Source organism: Rhinoraja longicauda, chromosome 24 (assembly GCF_053455715.1).
Source record: "Rhinoraja longicauda isolate Sanriku21f chromosome 24, sRhiLon1.1, whole genome shotgun sequence".
Classification (NCBI taxonomy): Eukaryota; Metazoa; Chordata; class Chondrichthyes; order Rajiformes; family Arhynchobatidae; genus Rhinoraja; species Rhinoraja longicauda.
The window spans coordinates 24834861-24861389 of NC_135976.1; the positions used below are offsets into that span (position 1 = coordinate 24834861).

Genomic DNA, 26529 nt, shown 5'->3' on the forward strand with positions numbered 1-26529 from the left:
TGAGATTGTGAAATTCAGCAATGGAGTCACCAGCAATGGCCAAAGTGTCTGCAAGGATGGATGGAATGTTAGCCCCTGGATTGAGATAATCCACGAGACTAAGATTAACCATAAACTTTGACCAGTCCTGGAGCACACACTCGCTCCATCTCTCTGCACCCTGTCCTGTCCACGATCACACGCTGTCCTGCCCACGATCACTCCCTCTCCCCATCCATGGATCACACTTTTATCTACGATCAAAAGCGGACCCACCTTGCTAGTGTAACTCAGCGGGTCAGGCAACATTTCTGGAGAAGGTGGAGATTGATCAGTCTGAAGAAGGGTCCCGACCCGAAACCTTAACTATCCATGTTCTCCATTAGACAATAGACAATAGGTGCAGGAGTAGGCCATTCAGCCCTTCGAGCCAGCACCGCCATTCAATGCGATCATGGCTGATCACTCTCAATCAGTACCCCGTTCCTGCCTTCTCCCCATACCCCCTCACTCCACTATCCTTAAGAGCTCTATCCAGCTCTCTCTTGAAAGCATCCAACGAACTGGCCTCCACTGCCTTCTGAGGCAGAGAATTCCACACCTTCACCACTCTCTGACTGAAAAAGTTCTTCCTCATCTCCGTTCTAAATGGCCTACCCCTTATTCTTAAACTGTGGCCTCTTGTTCTGGACTCCCCCAACATTGGGAACATGTTTCCTGCCTCTAATGTGTCCAATCCCCTAATTATCTTATATGTTTCAATAAGATCCCCACTCATCCTTCTAAATTCCAGTGTATACAAGCCTAATTGCTCCAGCCTTTCAACATACGACAGTCCCGCCATTCCGGGAATTAACCTAGTGATTTTGTAAACCAGCATCTGCAGTTCGTTGTTTCTACCTAACTGTGATCACACTCCCTCTCTCCCGCCTTGGGACTGCTTTCCAACGTGACACATTCCCCTGGTAATTCTTGCTCACCTGACAGTTTATACACGTCGGATGCTGTCGAGATGGGGAGGTGTGTTTCACGGAGATAGGCGGGGGAAAGAGGGAGGGATCGAGAGGGTTGGAACCTGGCTGATTCGCTCAGTCCGTCCTCCAACTTTGAAAGGGCCGGGTCAGGTCAGGAAGCCGAGTCGCAACTTGTACAGAGCGAGGTCACAGGACGTCTGCAGGTCTGGGCTAACCGCTCTCAGGGCAGTGAAGGTAACGCTGACTCTGCAGCGGGAGCGGCCGCTTGGTGTCTTGGCCATGTCCGCATTCCACAAACTAGCGGCCAGGAACTTCGAGAACTTGACTTTGGACTCTGGTTATGGAGGAGCCGCCACCTCGTGTAGATCGTCCAGCTTGTCCCTGTCTCACTCGGGAGGTACCTGGCGCTCCTATCCCGGGACTGCGAACAAGAGATACATGGATAGCTGTGATACTTTGGACACCGGGTTGGCAGAGGGCGCCGAAGCTTTGGAGTCCCTGGACTGTTATCCTAAACTGCCTCATTTGGAAGATGTCCCCTGGACCGAGCAGGAGGTTGAAGATGTGCTAAGGCTGTGCGGACCCGGGGAACAGTGCGCCGTGGACGGCGCTCTGGTTAAGAAACTCTTCACGTACCTCAGCAGGACTTTGGTTCGCGTCGCCAGAGAGGCGCAGAGACTCAGTCTGATGAGCGCCCAGTGCAGCAAACACGAAGTGCAAAGCGCTGCCCAGCTCGTCCTGTCCTGGTCCCTATCGGAAAGTTGCATGGCGGCTGCGGTCAGGGCTTCGTCCGTGTACAACATGAGTTGCAGGGAGGAACTGAACAGGAGCAAGAGCTCCCAGTGCAACCTCACCTTCTCGGTGGGCCGCTTCTTCCGCTGGATGGTGGACAGTAAGGTGTCGGGCCGCATCCACGAGCACGCAGCCGTCTACATGACGGCCTGTCTGCAGGACGTCCTGGAACAGATCTACCTGAGGCTGGTGGACAACCTGCACAGCCGAGGGAAGGAACTGCCCGATGCCCCGGACAAGGCATTGGACCAAGTCATCGGCAGCGACGCAGATCTCTGGGGGCAATTTCAGACCCATGACCATCTGATCTGCGGGAAAAACGCATATGGTAAGTGCACACGGAAAATGGTATTCCCATATATTGTGTCTGACGTTTATATGTCTGTCATATATCTGACGGTTTTAACGCATTAAAGTTCATTGCAAATATTAAAGTCTATTGCAAAGTATTAAAATCCGTTGCAAAGTATTAAAGTCCATTGCAAATTAGGAAGGGTCCGACACAACGCAAGGAGATAAAGTGTTGGTGGAACTGCAGATGCTGGTTTATACCGAAGATAGATAGCAAAGCGCTGGAGTAACTCGGCGGGTCAGGCAGCGTCTCTGGAGATAAAAGGATGGGTGAAGTTTCGGGTCATTCATTGGCTGCTGTGAGTTAACAACAAAAACAAAAAGCAACTGGAGATTGTGGAAATCTGAAACAGGAACTGTTGAGAGTACTCAGCAGGTTAGGCAGCAACTAAGGAGAGAGCGAGTGAAAACGTTTCCGACCCGAAGATCCTTTCTGGGATTTCGCGGATGCTGCCTGGCCCGCTGAGCTGTTTCTGGCGTTTCCAGGGTTCTCGTATTTGAGGCGAGTTCATTATTGTACAGGACACCAGACCTAAAAGTAAAGTGAAGTCCCAAATGACAGTGCCAGTCCTTGAGTCCTGACCAAGAGCGGAGATACATATCTGTTGTCCTGTTGCAAGTTAAAATTGCATCGTTTCGTTTCGGGACATGACAATATAAGGAGGTCGAGGTGGGGGGGGGTAGAAGTTGGGAGTTTACATTGAAACAGAAGTTTCCAGGACAATCTCACAGTTCCATTCAGGCTCCTGGAGTTTTAACGCTATTGGTCGTGTGTTTCCTCAGACTTGCTCCTGTTACTTTGCCATTTAGGCGCAAAAAGTAGTCCCAATTATAATTCAAACTGCGTTACCGTGAAGGAGCAGGAGCATGTCTGGGCACAGACCCAGTCTATCTATTAAAAATCCAAGTTAAGTACTCTATTTCATAGGACACTTCTTTGAGCAATTCCAGGGAGAGTTGTTTTGACAAGCAATATGTTCCTGGTTAAATGTTGCACAACTGTGTATTATTTATATAAACCGCATACATTGTGCTCTTGTGCATTTTGTGCCAAGTAGATTGAGTGGGGGTGGCATTACATGCCTCTGGGCTGAAGAGTTCTAGAGATTATCTGCCTTCTGTGAGAAGTAGTTTTAATTTAGTTTATTGTCATGTGTGCCAAAGTACAGTGAAAAACCTTTATTGAATGCGAACCAGTTAGTGGAAAGATTATACATGATTACAATCGAGCCATCCAGAGTATGCAGATACACAATGAAGGGAATAACGTTTAGGGCAAGATAAAGTCCAGTAAAGCCTGACCAAAGATAGTCTGATAATCTCCAATAATTTTTTTGGCATCTTGATTTTAAATGGCTGGCACTTTATCTTGAAACTATGTCCCCTGTTTGCGACTTCCAATTACTGAAAACATCTTGGCATTCACACTGTGATGCCTCCTAAGATCAACCTGAAATCTCTGCCAGTGTGCCACAGTCTGCATTGTTATCGCAGAAACCATTTCTGCTCACTGCGTGTGATGTTAAGAAACAGTGCACTGCAATGAAAACAGCCACTAACAGTTTGGCTACAGTACAACAATGCTGGAAATGTGGCGAATCACTCATTGTAGCTGAGTCAGCATTCTGCTGGGGCCATTGGCTCCAGACCTTGCTGGACCCTTGACTCGCTCGGACCTCTAGAGTCTCTCACTGTTTGGATATTATGCTTCCTGTTTATATTGGATAAATTCATATTTTTTACACATTACATTCCACTCACCAGATATTTGCCCATTCAACTGAATATCCCTCTGTTAAACGTAGAACTGAACAGCACAGGGACGGGCCATTTGTACCACAACGATTGTGCCTAATTAAACTGATCTCATCTGCCTGTAGTGGAGGAAAATAACTGCAGATGCTGTGTACAAATCGAAGGTATCACAAAATGCTGCAGTAACTCAGCAGGTCAGGCAGCATCTAGGAGAGAGGGAATGGGTGACGTTTCGGGTCGAGACCCTTCTTCAGACTGATGTCAGGGGGGCGGGACAAAGAAAGGATATAGGTGGAGACAGGAAGACTGTGGGAGAACTGGGAAGGCGGAGGGGGGAAAAGAGAGAGACTGAGGAACTATCTAAAGTTGGAGAAATCAATGTTCATACAGTTGGGCTGCAAGCGAAATATGGGGTGCTCTTCCTCCAATTTCCGGTGGGCCTCACTATGGCACTGGAGGAGGCCCATGACAGAAAGGTCAGAGTGGGAGGGGGAGTTGAAGTGCTCAGCCACAGGGAGATCAGGTTAGTTAAGGCGGACTGAGTGAAGGTATTGAGCGAAACAATCGCCAAGCCTGCGTTTGGTCTCGCCAATGTAGAGAAATTGACAGCGGATACAATAGAAAAGGGTGGAAGAGGTGCAGGTGAACCTCTGTCTCACCTGGAAAGACTGTTTGGGTCCTTGGATGGAGTTGAGGGGGGAGGTAAAGGGACAGGTGTTGCATCTCCTGCAGTTGCAGGGGAAAGTGCCCGGGGAGGGGGTGGTTTGGGTAGGAAGGGACGAGTGGACCAGGGAGTTATGGAGGGAATGGTCTCTGCGGAACGCAGAAAGGGGAGGAGATGGGAAGATGTGGCCAGTACTGGGGTCCCGTTGGTGGTGACGGAAATGTTGGAGGATGATTTGTTGGATACACTGGCTGATGGGGTGGAAGGACAAGGGGGATTCTGTCCTTGTTACGAATAGGGGGAGGGGGAGCAAGAGCGGAGCTGCGGGATATAGAAGAGGCCCTAGTGAGAGCCTCAACTATAATGGGAGAAGGGAAGCCCCGTTTCCTGAAGAATGAGGACATCTGTGATGCCCTCGTGTGGAACACCTCATCCCGGGCGCAGATGCGGTGTAGATATCACCTGCCTGTACATAATCCCTATCTCTTTATCCCCTGCTCTGTTGCTTGTTATGTACTCTTCTTTCAACACTTGTGCACTATGTACAAAATCCATTCTAGCAATACACCTGCTTGCCCTTCTCACGGTAGCTCCGCAGAATAAACATGCTTCCACTCCAGTTATGCGGGTTCCGAGACCAATCTGGGACCCACTGGGTCTTTCACAAATGGGCAGGGTAGTTATAGAAGTTGTTGTGTTTCTTGTGCCACTTACACTGAGAATCGTTGGTGTTCCTGATGAAAGAGATCAATGTTTTCCGTGCCCCAAAATGCTCCATCTTGAGTGATCATGAGCTAAGGATCCCTACAAGTTAGAAGGGATGTTATATATTTTTTCAAGGAAGCTCTGGGAATGTCCCAAATTGGTCCAGTTGTTTTTTTTTGTAGTGACGAGGCACAGGACAGAGTAATTGTTTTGGACATCAGATTGTTTTGGCTACCAGCATTCACAAAGACTCCTCACACCCCTGCAATAGTCTGTACGAAATTCTACCATCAGGCAGACGCTACAAGGCCTTCTACGCCTGCACCTCCAGACTCAGGAACAGCTTCATCCCCAGGGCCATAGCTGCTATGAACCGGTCCTGCTGAGCCGGATGGTCACATCGCAGAGTGAACCGGCACAGACCTACTTGAACTTTATATTGTTTTAAAACAGTTTCTAATTTTGTTTCACTGGGTTGTATAAATTTATACTGATTAGCTAATTAATTTATTGCATCATATGGGAGGCGCATTCCCAATCTCGTTGTACCCCTGTACAATGACAATAAAGATATATTGTATTGTATGTTCAGCGCAGTAAACCCTCGCTTTAACGGCCTTCTCTAATGCATTTCGGTTTTAGTGGATGGACTTATCGATGGCTGCCTGTGCCGCCCCCGGCTCACATTGCTTTCCTTGCTGCTCGAAGCTACGACCGCCTGCATCACCGCCGGCTCGCAACAACCCTCCTCCTGCTGCCCATGCTGCCCCCCCCCCTGTTGCTCGCAGTGCCCCTGTTGCTCGCAGTGCCAAACAACTACATTTGTTTCTACTACTATATACAATGATAATATCTTAGTCGGATATAGTGGATACCACCCCCCCCCCCCCCCTCCCACTCCTGTAGTCCCTTATAATGAGGGTGTACTGTGCCACAAAATGATCGAATCTAACAAAAACACAGCACTTCCCAAATCTGTAACCTCGATAAACAATGAGCCAATAGATGACCATCATCTCCAAATTCCCCTCTGTGTTGGAAATAATTTTGCCATTCTTTTATCATTACTGGTGAGATTCCTGGAACGCCCAACCAGAATTTCTCAGTCAGCAGAAATTTGCCCTGTTTATAGATGGTTGTTCGTTGTAGTCCTGAGAAACTATGGATGAGCTTGTTGATAGGTGAGGAAGGGCGGAGGGAGAGGGGGGAGGAGGAGTGGAAACAGGTAGTGAGAGAAAGAGGTGGAGGGAAGAGAAAGTGGGTGAGGGAGGAAGGGAGTAAGTGGAGGGAAGGGAGAGGGAGGAGAAGGGGAGAAAGAGAAGAGAGGGGATGGGGAGGAAAGAGATAGGGTGGGAGAGAGAAAAGGATTGGAGGGAGAGAGAGAAGGATTGGAAGGAGAGAATGGATGGGGAGAGAGATGAAGAAGGGGTGGAGGGAGAGAGAGGTTGGCGGAGGGAGAGGGGTGGGAGGAAGAGATGGAAAGTGGGAATCACACAGATGGGAGAGGAGTTGGGTAGGTTGCCAGAACACACACTGGCCGGCTGACGATCGGAACCACCTCACACACATGGAACCCTCTCTGTCACCAAAGCCCAGGACTCATGGGAGAGGGAGAGAGAGACAGTTAGAAAGGGGAGTGAGAAAAAATGAGTTTCATGGAGAACTAGATAGAGAGAGAGCCTGGAGTTGAAGCGGAATGTATAGAGTGAGAGAGGAGTTTTTTTTATCACATCTGGGTGAGCAAATTTGTAATCTAGACCAAGTAGGAATACTTTCCAACCCATCAGACAAGTCTGAGCCTGTTGACCAGGTTCACATAATGTATTTCTGTCACTCTGTGTGATTTTAATCACTGAAATTCCCTTTCAGCTTTTTCAAGGGAAGAATGTTATGCAAATGTTTCAAATGAACCAAATTGAGCTCCGTGCAATTTATTTGTTTATTTTGCTGCAGCTACAACTGCAAAATAGCAGTGAAATGTTTTCCCGTAAAACAATTTTGTACTCTATTGAAAGCAAAGAGCTGTGAAGATGGACACAAAATGCTAGGGCAACTCAACGGGTCAGGCAGCATCTTTGGAGGAAAGGAATAGGTGATGTTTTGGATTGAGACCCTTCTTCAGACTGAGGCAAAGATTGAGGGGGATGGGGTGGGGAGAGGAGTCAGTCTCAGTCTTCCCCATCACCGTCAATCTTCTAAACAAAAGGTTGAATCAGGTTACTGCATCCGAGGTGCAAGAGTGCAAAGTATGGATGGAAAGAGGTGGGCTGTACAATATACGCCTTTTATTTGTTGCGATTAATATCACAGCTTGAAACAGTGACATTCAAAGTTGACAGTCCTTTTTAAAGAACTGATGGGCAATGTTTTTGCTATTGCATATTTTGGCTGTGGGTACATTTGTCCAAAATATCTGTCTAAAATATACAATCATAACATTTAAAACACTTGGAACAAGTACGTGGTTAGGATAGATTTAGAGGGATATGCAAGCAGGTAGGACTAGTGTAGATGGGGTATGTTGGTCAGCGTGGGCAAGTCGGGCTGCAGGGCCTGTTTCCACATGGTATGACTCCATGATTATAAACAGGACACCTTCCCCCTTTTGCCGTGAGAACTATTTTACCCAGTATTTCTTTAAATGCAGCTAACCTTTGAAGAAAATAATTATTAACTTATGGTGAATACCGTCAGAGTTGAAGGGGTTAAGTATCCTGTGGTTGATTAAGGTAAATTAAATAATTCTCCTGTCTTGTAAAATATTTTGGTATGTCTGAGTATGTAAATGCCCGGTCAAACTCTGACTGACTACTGAGAGCAGGAAGATCGGCAACTGAGATAATAAACTCTTCTCACTCAAAGTTTCATCTTAGCTGTCTAGAACAAAGGATTACATTGAATAATTTGCAATGCATAATGTAGGCTTGAGCTGCTGACTCATGCCAAAGGGGTCAGTGTGACAGCAACATCAGGCTTGGGGCTAGAACTTGATCAGTGATAGTCCCTGTTGTAGAATAGTCAGTGCTCTGATAATAGAGTGCTGGAAGATTACTAGTGATAGTGCAATAGTTTCCAGTGTGTGAAGCAATACTGAAGCATTTACCCTGAAAGCCGATCACTCTGGAGTATAGCACTGACTATGCAAGTGACCGTTCTTGGATGCTCATGCAGTCCAGACCTATAGGCACTTCCATTAACAGTTTTTAGACTTTAGTCTAAAGAGATACAGTGCGAAAACAGACCTTTCGGCCCATTGAGTCCGCACCGACTTGCGATCACCCTGTACATTAGCACTATCCTATGCACTAGAGACAATTTACAATTTTACTAAAGCCAATTAACTTACAAACCTGTAGGACTTTGGAGTGTGGGAGGAAACTGGAGCACCCAGAGAAAACTCACTCGGTCACAGCGAGAACGTACAAACTCCATACAAACTGCACCCGTAGTCAGGATCAAACCTGGGTCTCTGGCGCTGTAATTCAGCAATGCTACCACCGTGCCGCCCCGGCATGTCATTCTTCAACATCAAATAATTTATTGGTTCCTCACTAAAAGGAACAGGCAGCCCCTTGCACAGCTTGTGAAGCAGAACTACTTGAGTCTGTGCATCACTAAATCCCAGTACTCTCCTAGGTCAAACAATGAGGCTTTGTTTTCCATGTAGTTGATGGCTGTGAAATCTGGTCCAACTGTGTTGAGTAACAGTCCAGGAATTGATTATGTGCAGTAATGCTGCCTTCAGTGATTACTGAAGAGCCTGATGTCAATGTGGCAAAGTAGTGGTGTGAGAGAGCATAGCACTGCTCTTTGTCTGTTTATTGAACATGTGGAATGTACTATGTGAGGCCTCGGGTGATTAGTGAACTTTCACCTATAACCAAAGTCTCCACCATTTTACAGTAACTTTACATTTAAACTGGAATATAGCACGGTATCTAAGCCTCACAAAAGGAGACCATTTATGGGAACGAGACAGGCAAACATGATTGAGTAAATATGTTCCAAATGTTAAAAGAATTTAAAAGGATAGAAAAATATTTTTTGTGTTTAATGCTGTTTTTCACAATAAACAAAAGGTATAACCTTTAAATGAAAGCGTGGTTGTTCAGGAATGAAATCAGGAAGCACATCATCAGGCATAGTTCCCAGCACTTTGCTTTACACTTTCCTGGAACTCTGCTGATATCATGGTTCAGTCATGATCCAAAAATTGTTCAGCAAACACATTAACATCAGAACATTGAAAAAAGCTGGACATTTTAATCCTTTTAAACAACATGTTGAGGGAGGCTCCCTTGAAGGGGATTTAGCAACAAAAGATCACACATTGCGGAGATTACAAAGGAATTAATAATGGAAACAACACTGAATTGTTGGGTTGCAGAACTTCTCTGAGTGTTTCGAGCACTTTCTCCTGTGAAGAGTTTAAAAGAGGACTAGACACTTGTAGTCAGTGACCAAAAAAAAGTAGTTTATTAGTGATCGCTGGTTTTGGTGCTCAAATCACCTTCGGGCCAAAGAAGAGAGACCATGTGAATTGCTATGTTATCCCCGATTAAAACAACAGCTTGTTCTCAGTCTCGCCGGTAGTTCCGTAAAGTTTCTGCATTTACACTTTAAATTACAATTAAATTAACTGCAGAAAATGTGGGCAAGAGTTGTGTTCCTACAATGCTGCTCAATCTTTCCAGCATCATAAGGGAGTAATTAAAACTTCCCTAAATACAGTAAATATTATTAGAGATTATTCTTATTTTCCTTTTCATTAAAACAATCTTTCTTTGCCTTATTATTGCTCTCTTTAACTAATTTGTTCCAATTCAAAAGCAAAATACAGTATAAATACCTGAAAAATGCTGGAAACGTTCAGCAGGTCAGACAGCATCTGGGGAGAGAGAAGCAAGTGTTGCCATTTTAAGTTGAGGACCATTCACCTTCCAATGTTTTTGCCAGATTTATCCTAGTTTGTGCATTATATATTTGCTTTGTTAATTCCCAGAAATTTCCACACCAATACAATGTACAATTACGTACTAAATTCAATCTGTGACACTCACTAAGTGTATGAATTATTTTTGCAGTTTGGAAAGAAATCAAATGTGACCCAGCTGCTTTGCTTCAGCAATGTGTGCGTGTAGGGTTTTTTTTCTTCCCCTGCAGTCACGCATGGCTACATCTTGTAGCTCCAAGTGTACATTTTCCACAGAAACTCTGTGACCCTCACTGTTGAATGTCCCCTCATCAGGTGATGGTAAATCGTACTTGCGGTCGAGAGTTGATTGACTGAGCTCCAAACAGAAATATTAACAGGATATGACGTGCAGCCTGTTCTATTCCATTATAAATAACCGCAGATCTCTTGCAGTCAGCTCAAAGTTGCACTTTGAAGCACAATAAATCACAAAGAATGCATGCACTTGCAACCACATGGTGTCTCTAAACCTATTTTGGGTTATGTTATAATCTAGAACACCCTGATGACTGCTAATGATCTCAGTTAATTATAACAGTCGGGGTGTAATTACATCCTGCGGTGCTGCTAGTCCACACAGTGTAAACTCGTGGACAGACTAGAGCAGCATTTAAAGGGTAGAGTAAACACACAAGGCTGGCCAGTGATTTTGAAATAGTAGTAATTCGTATATGGGATCAAGTTTCATTGGGCACCAAAACAGGCCAAACAGGACAATAGACTCAAATTGCAAAGCAACGTCCCCTGATGTCCATTTATTTATTTTCACATGGTGGAGATATAGTGTGGAAACAGGCCCTTTAGCCCACCGTCCATCCTGACTATTGATAACCTGTTCACACTAGTTCTACCTTATCCCACATACGCATCCACTCCCTACACACTCCCTGCACTGCACGTCTTTGGGATGTGAGAAGAAACCGGAGCACCCGGAGGAAACCCACATGCCGTCACAGGGAGAACGTGCATACTGCACACAGACAGCATCGGAGGTCCAGATTGAACCTGGGTTTAGTTTAGTTTATGTTTAGTTTAGAGACACAGTGTGGAAACAGGCCATTCAGCCGACCGAGTCCATGCCGACCAATGGTTCCCGTACACCAGTACTGTCCTACAAACTAGGGAAAATTTACAATTTTACCCAAGCCAATTAACATACAAACCAGTACGTCTTTGGAATGTGGGAGGAAACCGGAGCACCCGGAGAAAACCCACGCGGCCATGGAGAGATCTTACAAACTGCGTATAGACAGCACCCGTAGTCAGGATCGAACCCAGGTCCCTGGCACTGTGAGGCAGAAGCTCTACCTGCTGGTGCCATCCATGTTTAAACCACGTTTGCATTTCTATCAACGGCCAACCCTCCATCCCCCAATACTCCTCCCCCCCCCCACCCTTCATCTCCACCAATCCTCCTGCTATCCAGCTACACCAGCGTGTGAGATAAGGATTGAAGCAACCAGCCCTGCTTCCCACAGGAGAGTATTGCAAGAAATCATCTCTTTGAAAGAAGCTGCTTCTATCCACCCTACCCTGTATTCGACGTTATTAATGATTCTCTGAATATTATATTCCATATTCTTCGTCCTTGCATGGCCTAAAACTAAGCAAGGTCTCAGTAAATCTGTGTTGCTCCCCTTGTAAAATGCCCGTATCTCTTTATAGTGTCTGGATTAGTATGAGCATGGATGCTTTGAAATAAAGATCGGTTTGACAGCCCCTGAATTTGTGCTCCTCACTACATGTTGAAGTTAAGTTATTGAGAGCAGGGTGACTAAACTTAGAAGTGAAGTCCCAGAAGGCAAATTATTTATGGAAAGCTATCACTGAAATGGTTGCAACCCGAAAGGGGAACTGAGGCCCAACATTTCTGCTTCAGACTATTTCTTATGAATGGCAAGGTATGGCATTGTTAAAAATTGAGCTGATATCTCTCTCACATCTTTCACTGTTTTAGTGTTTTGCGGCCTGTGTATCATTTTCCAGGAAACGCTGCAGAGTTTTATTGTTATTGGCTGAGAGTTCTATGTCACTCAAAACACTTGTGAGAACTGTTCTGTGAAATAGAACTTGTTGGACTTTGTGTGCATACAGAAAAATCTGGTTTAACATCAAAGCTGAAAGATAACATGCCCAGCAGTGCCCCACTTCCTCTCAAGATTACTTATTTCAACCCACAACTACTTACTGAGTTAGAGGAGACAATATTACAGACTGGAGCTCTGAGTTCAGACTGCAGACATGTGGATGTTTGGTTTCTAATTGATCAGCCGGTGAGGCTGCTGCTAAACCACTAATTCAATATCTAGAGGATCCACACGATTTGTTTTGATTCCAAACGAATATGGGTCAAATACGTGCAACGGCTTAGATCGGATATGTTGGTTAGCATGAACATTGAGGAACAGTTTCTTCCCAGCTGCTATCAGGCACAAAACCATCCTATCACCAACTAGAGAGCAGTCCTGGCCTGCCATCTACCTCATGAATTAAATGATACTCCATGAATTAAATGATACTCAAAGCAGTAAAGTGGTGAAGGGAGGTGGGGGGGGGGGGTGACCTCTGAATCAGTCCAGTGCAAGATAAGGTATCATTCATTGGTGAGTGCAGAGAACTATTAGCCCAGAGTGCATTCATGATCCACTCCAGAGATTGCACACAACCTGGGCTGGCTCTTCAATGACACATTTGAGTGATTTGAGTGTCATCTTTCAGAGAATCACCATCCAGGTGGAAGTGAAAATTCCACAGTATTGTTCTCAATGAATAAAAATGGTCATGTTTGAAAATAACCAATTAGTCATTGATTTCACTTCTTGTGTGGAGGATTGTATTTGTGCAAATATTTTCGTTGAGTGGGTCTGGGCAAAACCTCTTGTGATTTAAAAGTATTTTGACTGCAATATTCAGGACAGTTGGGTTTTTAGGCTAACCTAAGACAACTTTGAACATGAAGGATACAAGATGGCGCCAGAAACGTGACAACCCTTGTGTACTGCCTTAGTGTAAACTACTATTATTACACTCTTGTACTTAAGTATGATTGTGCCTATATATAGTAAGATTTTTACTGAAGTGAATGTCAAAAGGAATTTCACTGTACCTAGGTACACATGACATTAAAGTAACATTGAACCATTGAGCTCCAATCCACATTTATTTTGGATACTGAATTGGATCTGAAGTGCTACCCACTTGTTTTTTGAGAGGGTAATGTGCTGAAGCACTTGTTCCTGACCTCAAACTTCTGCACATTCCAATTGTTTCCAGATGTCACTGCAATGGTGGATCCCCTTTGAGCTCAGCATGACAGGGAGAACAAGGAAAGGGAATGAAAGGAAGATAGACTGCTGGAGCAGTGGATACAGAGAAAGGGGTTTAGTAGGATGCTGTTATCACCCAAAGATTCCTGCTGCCTGAACCACATGATAGAGCAGTCTGTGGCACAACACCTCTGCAAGAACATCCTCAGTGAAATCTTCCAATCTCAGTTCAAGACTGGAATTGGACATTCTTTTTACAAGTGGGCAGCCAGATGATAAACAACAGAAGGAGAGATTTTTGGCCATTAGACCCTGCCAAACTTGATAATAATAATTCCCCACCACTTCTCAGCAAGTAAGGATGATATCCCAGCTGAAGATAGAACCTTCTGGATGGTTGGTCCCCAGGTCCTCCTTGCCATTCTGTGGGGGCTGCTTATGTATTCAGCAGGTCATGGCTGACCTGTCTTGCAGGAGGCTGCACCTTGCTGGTGTCAGCCCACTGCAGTGTGGTGCCTTCCCATGCTTCGTGCCCCTCAGAACGTGCTCAGTGCCAGTCCAAGTAGGTGGCAGATCAATTGGGTGACAATATGCCACCCAACTTCTCTCTCTTTTCCTACCAGAGACAGACCAGCTTGAGGTTCATTGTCATTTGAAAGGACAAAGACGAGTGATAGAGTTGTGGTCAGAGCGAGTGGAAATAAGAGATGCATCTTTATATCAGTCGCACCGTGCAACTGGGAAAAAGCCGAGGAGAGAGTGTATGCGTTATGAGAGCCATCATCTTCACTGCTGTAACAATGTCATTGCACCCAATCAAAGTAACTGGTGTTCCAATTATAGCAAACACTGTCTCCACTAATGGGAGACAGATGATACAGCTCTGCCTAATGCCTGCTGGGTTATCTGCTGCTGACAACGAGTCCTGCAGGAGAGATGGGTGTGTATGTGTTAGTAAATGTCATGCAATATGTTTGGATCATCTGCCTGAGGAAGTTGAATAGCAGGCCATATGCAAAGATTGCGAGATGCGGGTGTGAGGCTGACAGCAGTGCTTTGTCTGTGAGACCTGGCTGCTGCCAGGAAACTGTGCCTGTGAGCAAACATTAACAAGCTGGGTTTGTTACATTTGGAACAGAAGAGAGACTTAATTGAGGTGCAGATATTTAAGAAGGGGCTTAGGTTTGGATTGGACATTTCTGCTCAGAGTATCAAAAACCATGGCGATAGATTTAAAGTAATTATTGGAAGGGTGAAGAGGGGGTAACACTCCACCTCAGGCTGGTAATGGTCTAGAAATCTGCCTGAAGAAGTGCTCAAGGCGCACACTCTAATTATTTAAAGAAAGGTACCCCTTGAGGAGATATGAATTGCAGGGTTGGGACCTGGTGTTGGAAGATTTGGCAGGCTACTAAAGACGAGTATAAAGTGCCAGTCAGATGAAGGGTCTTGACTCGAAACATCACCTATCCTGTTTCTCCAGAGATGCTGATGACTGCTGAGTTATTCCAGCACGTCCAGTCCGTCTTTGGTAGAAACCCGTATCCGCAGTTCTTTGTTTCCATGGGCTGGGTTACTCGTGGACCTGGACCAACATGGTGGTGGTGGGGGCAGAAGGATTGGCTTCCTTCAATGAATTTTCTATGTTTCTCTTTGTAAGTTTTCTGTGGGACCGTGGTGGACCCAATCAATGTTAGATGTGACTCATTTTACCGAATTGGTTGGTACGTGGCTGATGGGGATGCGATGATTTGAAAGTGTCAAAGACTATGACAGTAAAACCGATACTCTGGCGATCTTGGGACTTTAGTGATGCTGGACTGGGTAGACTTTCCAAATCATTGGGTGTTATTCTACTAGCCCAACACTCTAGTTTGTACTTTAAAATGTTACTCAGCAGTACAGTATAATGAATTGTCCATTGAATCCGGAGAGTTGAGAGATCAATGCTGGAAACGGGCTCTGGTGAGTTTAAAAGGAGCCTGGAACATTCAGAAGAGTGAAAAAGGGTCCCGATCTGCAATGTCACCTATCCATGTTCACCATAGATGCTGCTTGATCTGCTGAGTTACTCCAACACTTTGTGTCCTTTTTTAGAAACATCATCCTAAGAGTCAGTTGTGAACCACTGAGATTCCCAGATAATCAGACAGAGGTTTATCAGAGTTTGACTGTATTACAAGTTGTGATAGATTGCCCTTGGAGCTGCATTTGCTGACTGTAACCACCCATATGAGGTCATTCAACATTTTGAGTCAAGAGAATTCCCATATGCATTGTGAACATAACAATTAAATTCTTACTTGCTGCAGGATTGCAGGCACATTGATGCACAAAACAACAAATTTATAACAACTAATAATACAATAAATAATCTGTTACACTAGGTAACCAGATCATACTGTTATAGTGCCAGCTGAAGTACATAGTGTAACCTATACAAATTCCATAGTATTGTAGGAAAATAACTGCAGATGCTGGTACAAATCGAAGGTATCACAAAATGCTGGAGTAACTCAGCGGGTCAGGCAGCATCTCTGGAGAGAAGGAATGGGTGACGTTTCGGGTCGAGACACTTCGGAGTAGTTTGTTACTATGGTTGGGTTGTGGTTAAGATTGTGCAGTGTGGTTCAAGAGTTTGATGGTTGAGAAGAAGCTATTCCTGTACTTGAAGGATAACAGTTCTCAGAATCCTGCACTGCCTGCTCAACGGTGGCATTGAGATGAGAACATGGCCAGAACAGTGTGGGTCTCTGATATTAGCTGCCATCTTGAGACAGATCCCTTTGATGGTGGGGAAGTCAATACCCACAATGGACGAGGTAATGTCCACCACTTTCTGCAGCCCCTTTCGTTCTTCTTTGGGTTATTGATCCAGGCCTTGGTGCAGCAAATCAGCATGTTCCCTACCGTAAACCTGTAGAAGCTCGATGAGTATTTTGTGACATGCCATATCTCCTCAAACATCTGAGGAGGTAGTGGCATTGATGAGCTTTCATTGTGATTGATTGTTTGATTTTTGCAATGTGTACAGTCATCTACACAATTACTGCATTGCTATTCAGTGGTTGAACTCGCATATAGGGCAAAATGTTGTGTGTGTAGCATTTCAAGTTTGCCTACTTTACTTAAAGTTAGACTTCTGAGACAAGATATGGACCGGGTCTGCAAATGGGAAATGATTCCAACCTTGAGTAGGCTGAAGGATGTGGTGGCTGGTAGAGCAGCTGCCTTACAGCACCAGAGACCCAGGTTCGATACTGATCTTGGGTGCTGTTACTCGATCCAAGTACCACTTTTGGAGATATCTCACTTAAACTCCTACAAATTTCAATAGGTTTCTTGCGTCATAAAGTAAATGCTGCGAACTTTTTTTTGTGTTCTCAGGTGTCTCTTGCCTTCCATTGTACCTCAGCCAGTACCCAGAGCGCTATCATCAGCAACTCTACACCCGCTTGGACCTGAAGAACCTGGAACAAGCAATGCTGGCATCTTATGTGGGCACCATCGCTGAACTCAGTCAGTAACGTGCAACCCTCTCTCCTTGTAGTTCAATGCATGTACGGCTTGGGGACATGTTAAACATATGATTACAATGCCCATGGGCGGCACCGTGGCGTAGTGTTAGAGCTACTTCCCTACAGCGCCAGAGACTCGGGTTAGATCCTGACCATGGGTGCTTGGCTGTACGGAGATTGTGCGTTCTCCCCGTGATCTGCGTGGGTTTTCTCTGAGATCTTCGGTTCCCTCCCACACTCCAAAGACGTACAGGTTTGTAGGTTAATTGGCTTGGTATAAATGTAAAATTGTCCCTAGTGTGTGTCGGGAAGAGTTAGTGTGCGGGGATTGCTGGTCGGTGCGGACTCGGTGGGCCGAAGGGCCTGTTTCCGCGCTGTATCTCTAAACTAAACTAAATTATCTGTTAGAATAGGTCAAAATTGTTGCCTAGTCTTTCAAAGGCTTGAGAGACTGGTGAACAATTATATGTCATCCCAGTTGCTGAGCTACTCCTGCTGAGGTCCTCCAGCATTTTGTGTCTATCTTCGGAGCAAACCAGCATCTGCAGTTCCTTCCTGCATACATGTCAATCCTTACGATGACTATTCTGTTGTATAAAACTTCCTCCCTGACTCTCAGAACCCTTCAAACATCTGCAGGACACATAATATCATCATTGGTACTTTCAACATGCCTGCTTTTGATAGGGTTGAGAAAGTCAATGGGTAAATCACTCTCTGCAGTATACTCACACTCCAGACCACTCTGGTTGAGGCACATGACTATTGTTGTTGGGTGTCTGGTCAGTGATGATTACGCTCCCGGGATACTGATAGAACTGTGGTGGTGGCAACACTATTAAATGTTGAAGGTGAGAGATTTTAACTGTCTATCTCTTATTCTGTAGGTCACTTGATCTCTCATGCAATGTACTACCTTCAACAGTTTGGTGCATTGCACCAGAGCAAGGGGTCACAGTTACATTTCAAGAAGGGTCCGTATTCCTGGGAGCCTGAAGCTTTGCACAGTCTTTACTACTATACACAGTGCCCACAGATGGAGTGGGAAAATCTCAATGAAGAACCTCCGAAAGTGAAAATAAGCAATGAAAGGTGAGACTACTGGAAATCAACCTTTGCAAGATTCCGCTGATTTTGATTTATTCTGCACTTAGTCGAGTCATTCATTGAAAGCACAAAATATTCCACCGGACTTTTGGGAATTTAAAAGTTTTCAGTGCCACATGAAAGGGGGATCTCAGAACTTATCGGAAAGTGAAAAGGATCGCAAGGGCAGCAATTCTCTTATCTCAGAAACCTGAGGGGAACTCGACCGAGATCCACCATCTTCAACCACAACGCTAACCAATTGTAGCCAGGTTCGCTGTCTCTGCAGGCAGACTAGCTGCATCTACAGATCATCGGCTGAGGGCATCCCCGCTAAGTTAAGGATGGGATTGAACAGCTTATTATTAATGTTGGCTGCTGTACATATTTTCATAGCGATAAACCATGATTAAGTAAAAAGAGGAAGTGATACTTAGTTTTTGCAAAGTTTTTTAAAAAGTCCAGCCTCGAACGAGCATTGAACAGAAGCTGCTGCTGCAACTTTAGGTGACATGCAATGACGTAACAATTCAGATGGTTGTTGGGGGTTTTTCATGAGAACATTGGTGACTATAGTCTTGAAAGGTTGCAGGAAATGAAAAGTCCCTGATGATAGGTAGGTTTGCAACAGGATATGCTGACCACTGACTTGGTGCTTTTGAACCAAGGCGATGATTATTATCTGAATTTATGCAGCTTGCAAGGCGTGGGCACAAACTGTAGAGCCAACACACACACTTCTCGTCATTCATATGAGAACGAGAGGGGAGAAAACCCCAGTTGTGGTTATTCAATGTGATGCATGGAGCGTACATAGAAGAAAAGTCCCACTGATCTTACCCCCAGTGGGAAATAACTTGAATAGATTGAACACAATTATTTTTCTAAAGCCTTCACTGTTGTTGTTCTCAGTATATTGTATCTGCCTGCAGCAACTATTACAAACAGGCATCAAGTCTCGACCTGAAACGTCACCCATTCCTTCTCTCCTAGATGCTGCCTGACCCGCTGAGTTACTCCAGCATTTTGTGATACCTTCGATTTGTACCAGCATCTGCAGTTATTTTCCATTACAAACAGGCACATACGTAAACACTGCATGTATGTATAAATTAAAGTAGTGCTGCAGTATAAAGATCAGACTCAAATCTGACAAAGAGCCCCCACCCCATGGAAACATCATATCCCTTCCCTCCACAGACTCCAGATGCTGCCTGCACTGGTGAGTTGCTTCAGCACTTTGTGTTTTACTCAAGATGATAGCATCTGCAGTTCCTTGCGCCTCTGTGCATGTGTAAAGATTAGCTGCTCCCATATCACCAGTGTGTCCACGTTGTGATAACTCTCATTCCATTCTCTCGCCCACTCCACACTAGACTCTATGATGTCCTCCCGCCAATGGTTGAGTGGATCAGGGTGTGCATTACTCTGGCAGAGCACAGACACAGTTTGATGGTGGACAGCATTGATGTTCGACAGGCCGCCCGGTTGTTGCTGCCAGGCATGGATTGCGAGCCACGACAGCTCAGGTCAGCACTCATTTTCCTGTTCTTCCTCTGCAAACGGCTTGTGTCTGATTCTTTGCCTATTGTTAATTAGTCAGTTAGTTTATTTATTGTCATGTGTACAGAGATACACTGATGAGCTTATTCTCTGTGCTATCCAGTCAAATCATATTGTACATGAGTACAATAGATCCTCTTCTGTGAAGCAGCATGCAGAGAGTTGCCATGTTCCAGCGCCATCTTGCAGCTTTCGAGTCTGAAAGAGACGGTTATTTTTCTCTTTTGTACCTGTTGTACTTGTGTACGACTTGATTGTACTTAGGAATGGTATGATTTGAGTGGATCGCAGCAAACAACGTTTGTCACTCTCTGAACACGTGACAGTAATAAACCAAATACATTGGAAGAGTTGGGTTCAATGCTAGAGATGGTCTCTTGAACTCAAATCTTTTGTTTGTTACAATATCTAATTAATATATTCAAATGAATGTTCTCCTCCCCCTGTTCTCAATTTGTACAGGATTGCAGGCACTCCCTGCATATCTTGCAGACTGAATGCCAAGCAGGCAGAGCTGAAGCTGAAGCAGGATCTGGCCTTCCAGATGTTGAGCGCTGGCCGCACTGATCTGGTGGATGCAGCTGTTGCATTGCTGGGACCAGATGGGATCAATACACTAAATGAACAGGTTTGCATCCTTTTACTCCGGAGATACTGCCTGATCCGATAAGTTACTCCAACACCTTGTGTCTATCTTTGGGAAATGAAATTGCCTTTAATATGGAACAAAGGTAGAACAGGTGACATCTGGTTAAGGTTAAAGCACATTCAGAGATTTGAATTGTGTGCTTGCAAACACACCCTTTGCTCAATAGGCCACTCCTCCCTGCGCAATATCAGCAGTGACGAATAGCAATAGTTGAAAGCAAACTTTGCTGAGATGACTTTGAAAGATGGTGATAACATGAGAAGCGATATTGGTATGGGGGTGGCACAAGGGGCAGCACAGTGGTTCAAGGGGCGGCACAATGGTGCAGTGGTAGATTTGCAACTTTACAGCGCCAGTGACCTGGGTTCAATCCTGACTATGGGTACTGTCTTTACAGAGTTTGTGCATTCTCCCTGTGACTGCACGGGTTTTCTCCAGGTGCTCCGCTTTCCTTCCACACTCTAAAGACGTGCAGGTTTGTAGGTTAATTGGTTTTGGTAAAAATGTAAATTGTCCCTACTGTGTAGGAAAGTGCTTGGGTATGTGCTGTATAGTACGGACTCGGTGGGCCGAAGGGCTTGTATCCATGCAGGATCTCTAAAGTCTAAAATGAGGGAAAAGGGCTCCAGCTGTTTGATGTCTTAAGGGTCATAAACTGTAGACTCAATGAATTGCACCTTGGGTAACAAAAGGTGCCAAGTTTGTGGTCCGTTTACCAATTTTGGCGAACAGGAGATAACCTTCATTCCAATCTAAATGTATAAGTGTTGACAGTGTATCTATTGTTTAAATTTTGCTTCTACTAGAATCTGAAAATCACAGAGATTTTATTATAGTCAAACTATATTTCAAACATGAACCAGGGCTTGAAGGCACGTAATGTTTGCGTGGCGTGGACTTAAAGAAAAGTGTTAATCAGATGGTTGCCATGTTTCATCGAGCACTTGTTCTTGGTCTGCCTAAGCCTACTGGATCTCTCGGGCTAACCATCTTAACTCTCCTCATTCCCATACTGACTTTTCTGTCCTGGGCCGCCTCCATTGCCAGAGTGAAGCCACATGCAAATTGGAGGAACAGCACTTCAAATTCTGCATGGGTATCTTATAACCCAATGGTATGAACATTGACTTCTCCAATTTTATGACCTCTAACAGCCCCCTTCCCTCCCTCTCCCCCTCTCCTTTCTCTCCTACATCCCCTTTCTCACACCTACTTCTCCCCTTCCCCTTCCACCCAGATATCTTCCCCAGGCTTCACAATTTACAACTCTAATCCTTTTGTGTCACACCTTCTGCTTTTAAAAAAAAATCTCTGGCCTTTGTCCAACCATCTGCTTATCAAGAATTCCCCTTGTTCACTTGTTACCTGCCATGTTCTGCCCTACCCTTCCTCTCTCATAACTTTGTGTCTTTGTTTGCAGTGTTCCTTTGTTCTCAAACTTGTAATAGAGGTAAATGATAAAGAAGCAATCAAAAGTCTTGTAGGATATGCAGTTACAGGCAGTAGGAAAAATCATGACCCGTAATTAATGAATTTGAAATGTCCAAAGTTATTGCATAATTCTAGGCTAATTCCAGCAAAATATGATAATATGACTGGTTCCATAATGTGGTATATAAGGCAGTATAAATGGCACGATCCCATATAAACAGCTGGTGTGACGTGAAAGAGACTCATTCACATGCACTTAGAAGGAAGGGAGGAGAGAGTGGAGGGGTGGTCCATGTATATTTAATGATGACATCTCTAGGGCCATTCCTCCCCAGAGATATTATTTTGTTAGAATGCATGATACTTCACAAAGTATGCAAAGAGCCGCCATGTATCTGCTGCTGACAAAGTTACAAAAGTACTCATTAGAGTCCTGATAGTCCCTCATTGGTCTCACACCCCCCTCCCCTCTGCTGTGTCCACCCCTGTTCTCAGTGCCTCCCCCCACCAGCTCCTTCTTTGTCCTCGGTGCCTCCCCCTGCTGGGTCCCTCGTTGTTCTTGGCACCCCCTCCCTGCCGGGTCCCTCCTTATTCACGGCTGCCCGGCCCATGTGACAATGACACCTCGTTGCATTTAATTCCTTGCAAATACCAGAATTCATTGGCAGGCAGACGGAATCTATTATTGGATGTGGAGAATTGTTCATCAACACTGAAGATAACTTCCACATCATGTATCAGTGCGCTATTGTTGACACCGCAGTTACCACAAATATGTATCAAAGTCTCATCCACCATCAACTCATACTCTCTTGTTTGTCCCAGTGTTGGATCATGCAGATGCGATTTTTAATTCACCTGCACTTGCGCCACAGTATGTGCTTGTTTTTAGAAATGTGGGCATGACTTGACATGCGTATCCTTGAGTCTGGTAAAACCAGTATTCAGCACAACATTGCGAATGGAGGGAGCACGGCTACCCAAATGAGAGGAACAGTGATGGGGAGGCTCAGGAGGTGGGAAATGGGTGCGGGGGTGGGGAAACAACCATGTGGCACGAAGGTAGGAAATCCACCTCCCATGTGATATTTATTTAATCCTCTTTTCTGGTGTGAAGATTAATAAAAAAAGTAATAAGCCCCAGCAGCAACTGTGCCACTCAGGGTGAAGGTGCAGCCAGTGGTTATATTAGTCATCTTACTGCAGGGTGTAACACAAGCTGCATAATAACATAGATTACAATACCAATACCACACAACTCTGCACTTTTTCACTCGCTGTGAGAATGGGTCTAAGCAGTGCCAGTCGTTTGTACCCAGAGTTTCTGAGCACATAGATAGCCCTGCCGCAAAGCTCATTGCCCATAAAAATCAAGGAAGAAAGTGCTGGAGCGAATCCGCAGGTCGGGTGGGTAAACACAGACAGGTGATGTTTAGGGTCCGGATCCTTCTTCACTCAGTCTGAAGGAGGGTCCAGGCCTGAAATGTCATCTATCCATATTCTAAAGAGATGCTCTTTAACCTGCTGAGTTGCCCCAGCACTTTGTGTCTTGTTTTGTAAACCAGCATCTGCAGGTCCTCGTATTCTCATTGTTAAACAGATGCTTTCTCAACTGACTCAACAGGGGATGACTCCATTGATGTATGCAGCAAGCAATGGGGATGAGGCGATGGCTCAGGTCCTTCTGAACTTTGGAGCAACTATTGATATCCAGGTAAGACGACATCAAGGATTTCCAAAATTATCGACTTCTTTCATGGGGCAAGACAGTGATGCAGTTCATACAGCCGCTGCCATAACACACCTGAGGGCCAGTTCAATCCTGACCTAGGGTGTTTGCATGTTCTTCATATGATGGTGAGGGTTTCCTTTGGGTGCTCAGGTGATAGGCTAATTGGCCTCTGTAAATTGCTTCCAGCATGTGGGTGAGTGGTACAATCTAAGTGGAGCTAATGATAATGTGGAGGGGATAATAAGAATGGATTTAACATAGGATTGGTGTAAATGGTTGGCACAGACTCTGGGCTTAAGGGCTGTTTCCATCTGTATCTCCCTACAACTCTACATCCCTATTATTCACTAGAATGGCCTGCAAATAAATGCATAGAACATGACTCTGACACAGCCTGCATGTATGTACGTATGTACCTGCAGCATATTAACTCTGTCATGTGTACACCTATACTCCACAGTTCTTGACGTTCTTTCTGATTTGTATCTGCACCACATGGTCTCTGATGGAGACTGGGATGTATGGCTGTGATCTGAGGACCCTGATACAGTTCATAGAGTTGCATCAAACTGATGTCCTTTACATTAATTGATATGTGGCATGCCAAGTTTACGTTGGAGTCTCAGCGTGCATGTATGACTCCAGCTCTGATGTGGATAACGTCTCCTACCCCTACCCATCACACCCACCTCCCCTCTAAGCCCAATCCTCCCTCCGCAATACCCCCTCAGAACCTGAATTTGATCCCATCCCTAACTCCTGTCAGATTTTCACCTTCTGACCTCCCCCTTTCCAATCAAAACGGTCAGTCCTCAGCTGAGGCCTTACCTTTGTTCCGAAACGTCTACACCTCATCGGGTTCTGAGCCCATCTTCCTCAGTTGCCTCTGCCTCCAGGCCATTATCACTGGCAAGGAGGCCTTGCCTCCCAGTGATGACCCCTTCTCTAGTCTCCAACATTCCTCCTCCTCATGGTGTTTGCCTGTTTTCTTCTATCCTGTTTGGATCTTTTCATTAAAATTAGTCTGAAGAAAGGTCCTCACCATGTTGCCTTTTGAAGATCTCCAAACTTGAAGAGATACAGCGTGGAAACAGGCCCTTTCGGCCCACCATGTCCGCGCCGACCAGTGATCCCTGCACATTAACACTATCCTATACCCACTAGGGACAATCTTTACATTTTCCAAGCCAATTAACCTGCAAACTTGTACGTCTTTGGAGTGTGGGAGGAAACCGAAGATCTCAGAGAAAACCCACGCAGGTCACGGGTGGGAACATACAAAATCCGTATGGACTGCACCCATAGTCGGGATTGAACCAGAGTCTCCGACGCTGCATTCACTGTAAGGCAGCAACTCTACCGCTGCGCCACCGTGCTGCTCTGCAGACAATGCTGCTCCAGCACTTTATTTTTTAATAATAATGACACTCGAGGTAGATGAGAAGTGTTTGAGAAGCCACTGAATTGTAATTGTTGTGCTTACAGGTACCCAGTAACACCCAGCAGTACCTATCCATCCATTTGGAGACTCGAGACTGGACTGCCCTCACCTTTGCCGTGGCATTCGGTCATCTGCCTGTTGCACAGGTATGGCTTCAGGACAATGTTGTGGGTATAACCGAACATGAATTAAGTTCACTCCACCGCCTTCTGTTGCCACTGTCCTTGGAGATCCATGCAGCTTGACAGCGTGGTTGACAACAGCTGTTTGGCAGAGCAAGCCTGGCTGTCTCCTTGGATCCATTCCTTTAAACTCAAAGTAACATAATGTAGTAATTTGCTCACTTTATTCACATAGAAGAATATCTTATTAAACAGAAAATTCTGAAAACACCTATCAAGTCAGTCAGCATCTGTGGAAGGAGAACCGCAACAAAATTCCAATAAATTAGCGCCCTTGGGATTTTCAAATTTCCACTAAATATTTTGTGAAGAATGTATTTGATATTTAACCTTCTTTAAGTTCCAAACTTAAAGCTTTTCTGGACACCATCACCAGAAGAATAATTTTAAACATCTTAATTAGCTCATTCAAGAACAGGGAAAAAAATTAAAATGGGGGATAGGATGGAAATGAAGGAAGACAAGGACTTTTGGTGAAGTGAGAAACATCTGAAAAATCTGCTGAATGTAGAATAGAAAGCCACAGGCTTTCAAATCAATGATCTTTGTGGTAAATAGATGAATTTTGGATTACACTATGATTCTATGGATATAATTAAACGCGTATTCTTTTTATCTCTGTTCTCTTTCTCTTTTATACAGTTGCTGTTGGATGCCGGGGCCGATGTCGAAGGGTGTGTTAGCGAAGGAAGCTGGTCGGATACTCCACTACAACTTGTAGCTGCAGCAGGTACACAGCAGCCGAAAGAAAGTGGTGTCAACATGAGATAAGAGAAATTAGGTTTCAATGCATTAATAACAACATTGATAAATTTATGCCACATAAATTAGTGTTAAATATCACTGGCAGCTGTTAACTATGTCAAAAAGACCACACCTAAAGATTTACATTAATACCTATGAGGAAAACTTTCTATCTCACACAATTTCTATTTGTAGAAGTTCATAGTTTATTTTGAGTATCACACAAAACATGTAGAAAATAAGTTTTTACTGATTTATCACACAAAAAAAACAAACTGATGAAGTGCTACAAACTCCATTTTAATAGCTTTAATCAAGTCTCTCATAAGTTCTTACGTTTATAAGTTCTAGGAGAAGAATTAGGCCACTTAACCCATCGAGTCTACTCCACCATTCAATCTTGGCTGATCTATCTTTCCCTCTCAACTCCATTCTCCTGCCTTCTCCCCATAACCCCTGACACACTCACTAATAACAAATATATCAATCTCCGCCAGAAAAATATCCATTCACAGCCTCCACAGTCCTCTGTTGCTTCTTATAGGTCAAACATTGTCTCCTCTGATCTCATGTATATGACTTGCCTGTCACTATATTTTGAACAACTTATCCAGTGACTCCCCTCTAGAGTGGGAAATATAACTGGACCAGCCATATTAATGTGCTGATTACATGAAGATCAGAGGCTGGGTATCCCATAGTGAATGACTTAACTTCTGATT

The 26529-nt window shown here is 44.7% G+C and overlaps 1 protein-coding gene across 1 annotated transcript in view; it reads left to right on the forward strand.

Moving 5' to 3' along the window:
• The first annotated feature begins 1228 nt into the window (after positions 1-1228).
• Positions 1229-26529, forward strand: part of LOC144605315 (ankyrin repeat- and BTB/POZ domain-containing protein 3-like) — a 40533-nt gene continuing 15232 nt past the window's right edge. Inside the window, exons 1-8 of the mRNA XM_078420437.1 lie at positions 1229-2073; positions 16849-16980; positions 17867-18071; positions 19442-19594; positions 20091-20256; positions 23333-23422; positions 24926-25027; positions 25706-25793. Of these exons, the coding sequence (XP_078276563.1) occupies positions 1233-2073; positions 16849-16980; positions 17867-18071; positions 19442-19594; positions 20091-20256; positions 23333-23422; positions 24926-25027; positions 25706-25793 (1777 nt within the window). The 5' untranslated portion in view covers positions 1229-1232. The remainder of the gene's footprint in view (positions 2074-16848; positions 16981-17866; positions 18072-19441; positions 19595-20090; positions 20257-23332; positions 23423-24925; positions 25028-25705; positions 25794-26529) is intronic.